Source organism: Poecilia reticulata, chromosome 15 (assembly GCF_904066995.2).
Source record: "Poecilia reticulata chromosome 15, P_reticulata-male-v2, whole genome shotgun sequence".
Taxonomy (NCBI): Eukaryota; Metazoa; Chordata; class Actinopteri; order Cyprinodontiformes; family Poeciliidae; genus Poecilia; species Poecilia reticulata.
In genome coordinates, this window is record NC_088844.1 from 27,242,267 (window position 1) to 27,248,542 (window position 6,276).

Consider the following 6,276-nt stretch of genomic DNA (forward strand, 5'->3'; position numbering starts at 1 on the left):
TAAAAGGTTTATCTGAAATAATATAGCAGTAAAATAAAACAATTGAATTTCTACAAACAACTTCGCCCCCAAGAGAAGTCGGGTGGCAACTAATTACATTTACTTGAGTAACTTTTTTGAATAATATTACTTTCCGGATTACTTTTATCATTTTACTATGAAGTATTTTTACTCTTACTTGAGTAAAATTTCTGGATTTTCTACCCACTGAATGAAAAACAATAATTCACCAGACACAGACACACACCTTCTTTGTTAAAGTTTAATCAGTTTTATATTGAAAGAAACTGATTTGGAAAAAATTTGTTTTGGCAGATTTTATTTAATTACATTTTTTGTTATTTATATAAATTATTTTCATTTTGGTCCCTAACATATCAACATTTCCACTTAACTTTATATTTTGATCCATCTGATGATGTAAATTTTAAATGATTAATCATTTGATCAGTTACTTTTTTATCAAGTACTTTTTTTACTCAAACTGCGTTGCTAGGCAACGGGCTGGGCTTGGCTGGCGTTGCTAGGTAACGTCGGAGGGCCCATTGATAGTGAAATAATATCCCAAAGAACTAGAACTTTTTAACTAATATTAATAATTTCATCAGTTGCTTGAATAGACTTTTTACCAAATACTTTTTTACTCTCACTCGAGTAATTTCTTGGATGGCTACTTTTTACTTTTACTTGAGTAAAAATATGTTGAAGTACTCCTACTTTTACTTGAGTATAATTTTTGGCTAGTCCGCCTGCCTGTGTAGCTAAAGTGCTCACTAAAATCTTTGCGTCTCTTAAATAATCTTCCACAAATCCAGCTTGCATATTCCTGTAGAAAAGACACAATTAAATGCAATGTCACATTTCTGAATTAAAAATGTTTTTTTATTGGCTTGATGCAATGTTCTAATCTTAACTGTTGTGTTTTAACTAGCTGTAAGCAGAAAATCATCATAATTACTTCAGTCTGTCTAATTAATCAAGATAACGTTTTTCACTTTGTGAATTGTGCAACTGAAATAATGACTTTTTAAAATAATATTCACATTTGTTTTAGTGGACGTGACAGAAGAGACTCTTTTTGCTTAAAAAATAAAAGTCTGCTTTGCGAACCAATAAAAAAAGCTGAATTTGATTCTGATTTTTCAGTTTTAGTTTGTTTTTCTGGCACTAAAATATTCATATTAAGAGTAAACACTCCGGTAGTTTGTACTCCCTCTACTCACTGCTTATGCATTATTTGCAATTATTGCTGCAATTAACAGCATGTTGTCGTTTGTTTCTCCTTGCCAAGTGCTTCTGTGTTTAGTTGTATCTTTCTTAGACAAAGTTATTAATGAAGCTGCTGCCATTAACGTTGTGTACTCACTTTGTTTTTCTTTTCCCTCAGCCGGTCTTGGTAGGCGGTCCAAGCTGGTTCTGCAGGACTACTCTTCCACTTAAAAGATGAGCAATTACAGCAAAAAAACAACAATTCAATGCAATCCAATCAGAAACCACTGATTAGAAAATATTAGTGCAAATTAGCATTTTAGCCTCAAATGATTGACTGCAATTGAATCTAAATCTAATCCTTGTAGCAAGAAGGTTCTGGGTTTGATTCCCGGCCCCAGTCTTTCTGCATGGAGTTTGCATGTTCTCCCTGTGCATAGTAGGTTTTCTCCAGATACTCCGGTTTCCTCCCACAGTCCAAAAACATGACTGTCAGGTTAATTGGCCTCTCCAAATTGCCCCTAGGTGTGTGCATGGTTGTGTGTCTCTGTGTTGCCCTGCGACAGACTGGCGACCTGCCCAGGGTGACCCCGCCTCTCGCCCGGAACGTTAGCTGGAGATGGGCACCAGCAACCCTCCCGAACCCACCGAGGGACAAGGGTGCAAGAAAATGGATGGATGGATGAATCTAAATAAAACCATTTGATAAAATCGCATGACTTCCTTTGGTCATTTGAGGTCATCTTGTAAAGTATTTTGAGATTTTTCTTGCTGATAAAATGCCAGCCTTTGCTGCCCCTCTATATTTATCTTTAACATTGTCTGCCAATATTTCTGTAATCCCTCCACATCCCCATTCCTCCCATTTATAACTTTACATTTGCATGAGTGGAACCGACCAAACAGGAAGTCCACTTGAGCCGGAGAGTTAGTTTAGTGGCTGAGCATAACCACTGAATTAGTTACTAATGTAAAAACCTTAAAACTTCAACAATCACCTAAAGGTGATGCTCACATGGTCAAACTGTGCGGTTGAAGTAAAATTTGAGGAAGGTACTTCCTCTAGATTATTTTTGTGCTACCATTTGTTGCGTACAAGCAGATTTTTCTCTTTAAGATGAGAAATGAAGCGAGTGCATCTGATGCCGATTCTCAAAATGAGCTACGGTCAACCATAGTTCAGCCTGTTGGAGATGGAAACTGGAGGAGAAGAGCTAAAATATTATATTTGGCTTTTGTTATATTTTCATATGGCCTTATAGGTTACCTATTATGCTTCCTTGATCTGGTTAGGATTTATGGGCTATACAAAACATAATCATTAACCATATACAATCAAAAACAAATACATTTTTATTCACAAAATCATTCTTAGATAATGAGATTTTAGTCTGGTCCGTTTCAGAATGGCCTGTTTTAGGGTGTCCTGTCTCTTTAAATTCAAATAAGCTGTTGCTGGCCACGCCCCCGAAACTCAACGTTTACACTCTCAAATTAAAATGGCTGCAAACAGATGTACAATTATGCAACCATACATTTTTGAAAAGCAGAAGTAGAGCCTCCTGCACAATGACCAAGAATGCAGCGAGAGGTTTCTGGATGGTAAGTAAAACACTAGTCTTTTCCAGCAGCCGTTGTACATACCTATGCTAGGTAGCAGCACATTGCTTGTTGAATGTCTCAACACTCAGGAGGTTTTTTGAAACTATAAAACACCAAAAATCATTAACTTATTACCAAAAGAACAGATGAGTTGTTGTTTTTAATGCTTGGTTTGTCCTAAGACAAACCATTATGCAACAATTCTTGAGAAGTGTTGCATAATGGATCCCCAGTAAGCAACATCCATTTTCTTGCACCCTTGTCCCTCAGTGGGGTCAGGAGGGTTGCTGGTGCCTCTCTCCAACTAACATTCCGGGCGAGAGGCGGGGTCACCCTGGACAGGTCGCCAGTCTGTCACAGGACAACACAGAAACACACAGGACACACAACCAGGCACACACACACTCACACCTAGGGGCAATTTAGAGAGGCCAATTAACCTGTCAGTCATGTTTTTGGACTGTGGGAGGAAACCGGAGTACCCGGAGAAAACCCACCAAAACTCTACCAACTGCGCCACTGTGCAGCCCCCAGTAAGCAACAATTCAAGTATTTCCACATTTTGTAGATTTTTTTTCTTTCTGTCTCTTTAAACCTAGAGAAAAGGCAGGCATGCCGATGTACATTACAAAATAACAAACTTTACAGTGTAAAGTTTGAGTGTGTTGTGAGATTTCACTGCTAAAACTAAATATTATCAAGTATTTTTGTTTAGTTTCTAGTGCAAGTACATTAGTATCTTAGTACACTGATAAAACTAACTTACAAGTAACTTTTAAACAAGATGCAGGAGCTTATTTTTAGTCAATGATTCTTGGATATTGATGACAGTATTACACTTCTAATCAAAAAAACAAGATACTTGTTTTCTATATTTTTTAACATGTTTTGAGATGTAAACAAATCCAGGTTTCAACTTGTTTCTTTTGGGTTTTGCAAAATCTACAGAAATGTCCATTTAGTGCTGATTAGCAGCATGCTTAAAATAAAAACTCCCATTTCACATTGCACTGCCTAACAGTAAACCCTGAACTATTGAGACATTTGGTTTCTTGCAGTTTTAAAATAGAATATTTTTTCAGGAAGTTCCAGCTTCCCTTTCGTTGATGCCGTAAGACCGTCAATGGGGAAATGTTCATTTGTGTTTTAGTTACAGTTCCAGGACATTTGATATTTATGTATGATGAGGAATGAAACTGGGCATGTATTTTTACTCTAACTTGACCTCGGTGCCTGTTTTTCTCCAAGCTGAAGCAGCGCTGGACCCTCAGTGTGTGGAAACTCGCTCTGGAGCCACAGCGTCAGGAGTCAGAGGCTCCCAGCGGCGGCAGACATGAACCTGCCGACCAGAGAAGAGTGTGAAGGGTGGGACCACATGAAAGTGGCGCATTTTATGTGCAAGGTGGGTTTAAGAGGAATGACAAAAAGTTTTACAGCTGATGGCGGGGATCTATTTCCCTCAACATTTGAAGAATTAAACCGTGGCTGACAGGAAGAGCTACTGATAACGTTTCTCTGTGATTACCGTCAGAATAACATGCAAGACTGCGCCGGGACTGTGACCAGATTAAAGATAGACGGACTCAGGCTTCTGGTGAGTCTGTTTTTTTGCCAGTATTATTATTCTTGCATTAGTTTTGCAAAAAAACATTATCTCAAACTGCATTTAGTTGTCCTCACTTTGTTTTATTTTGACATTAAAATTGACAAATCCTTTTTATGTGGCACAAAGAGATCCTTTATGTGCTTAAATGTTATTTTATTGATCAAATCAAAGTGTTTTTTATCTGTTTACTTGTCAAATTACATTAATCAATATGTCTAATTTCACTGTGATCATGGAAATGAACGCAAAATCAACAAATTGCATCATTTTTGTTGTCGAAAACATTATTTTGAAGTGATGCCAACTCCCACCAGAAGGTGGCAGTATATTTTACTTCCACACTTCTGCCTTGGGCTTAATTATTTCAAGTTCTAGTCTGAGATTTATTATTCACGAGAAATAAAAAGTCAGATTTATCAACATACCTAAGCGCAAATATTGCAACATTTCATGCAAATGTTTCTAAATTGGCATCAGAAAAGTTTTGATTTTCATAGAATTTTTTTTTTTAAATCACAAAAAAAGTTATTTATTTTCTGATTGTTAGAGCAAAAAAATAAAAATAAAAAAATTTGTGAAATTCTGTAAGGACTGATCGGTGTGAAAAGATGCTCAATATTATTATTTTTAATGTTATTAAACAGTTCCGGCCGTTGGTTTATCGATACTTTCTGGCCCTTTAAGAACATTCATGATCTTAATGTGGCACAAACTGAAATTGAAAATGTTTGACTTCCCTACTGTAAATTATTAAAATGGGGATTTCGGTATTAAGTCAGTAAAAATAGAAAACTCGCTCGGTACCATTTTCATTCAGCGTTTTTGTTGTTGTTGTTGTTTATGTGTATTTTTCTATTTCTGTAAACGCGTGGGACAACAGACAGAGCAGCGCGGCTTGAACCATGACGGATCCAAACACAGGCGCTTGTATTACTTCCCACAATTTGCCCTTCCTCTTACAGAAGTCAGTAAATCTGTTGCAACTTCTGCTTTGAGAGTCACTTTCATTGCTTTGGCTGCGTTTTGTCTTCACTGTACGTTTGTGTTGCTTCCCAAAAATGATGATTTCAGCTGAAACAAATGAAAGAAATTTAATTTGACGTCAACTAACTGATGTTCTAGTTTTCCACAGCTGAAAATATGTATTTCTATTAACTGTTAGCATTAATCAAACAGCAATTAATCAAATTAATGTCCATTAATGACTTTGTATGTTAGACTACCACAATGTTTTGTAAAAGAATGAAATAGAAAATCTATAAAGTGTGGCATGCTTTTATTTTCATAACCTTCCTTTGCAATTCAGACAAAGTCTTTTTGTGGCGTTTCTATCTGCTTTACTTATTTGCAAAATAGCTCAAGCTCAGTAAGATGGATACATGTGAAGTCTTGACACAGATTCTCAGTTGGAATTAGGTCTGCGCTTGGACTAGGCCATCCTAACACATGAATATGCTTTGATCTGAACCGCTCCACTGCGTCTCTGGTTGCAGGTTTACTGCCATCTAAGGTCTTTTTTGGCTTCCCATCAAATCTGAACAGACTTCCTTTGTTAAAGACAAGCATTTCCACAGCATAATGCTGCCACTACCATGTTTTATATAGAAAATTGTGTAGGTTAGATTCCAGCTTTCTCATGCTACATATATCCTCTTTCAATAAGCAATTATTTATTTTATTTAGCAGTATCAGAGTAAAAGGGGAGGATGGTCAAAATAGGCAACCATTTTTTTTATCAAAATGTTTATCTTTCCCATAAAATGTGAAAAAATGGACTGATCTTTATGGTTGTGCCCTTATAAAATGAACAAGTTCAGGGTAATGTATACATCCTGCCTGTCACGCTCCACATGACAGCA

At 36.6% G+C, this 6,276-nt stretch overlaps 1 protein-coding gene across 2 annotated transcripts in view; it reads left to right on the forward strand.

Annotated features, from left to right (window-relative positions):
• Positions 1–3,909: 3,909 nt before the first annotated feature.
• The window catches only part of blnk (B cell linker), a 35,217-nt gene continuing 32,850 nt past the window's right edge, over positions 3,910–6,276 (forward strand). For both annotated transcript variants that reach the window (XM_081616321.1, XM_081616322.1), the window contains exons 1-2: positions 3,910–4,213; positions 4,343–4,405. In XM_081616321.1, the coding sequence (XP_081472447.1) occupies positions 4,145–4,213; positions 4,343–4,405 (132 nt within the window). In that variant the 5' untranslated portion in view covers positions 3,910–4,144. The remainder of the gene's footprint in view (positions 4,214–4,342; positions 4,406–6,276) is intronic.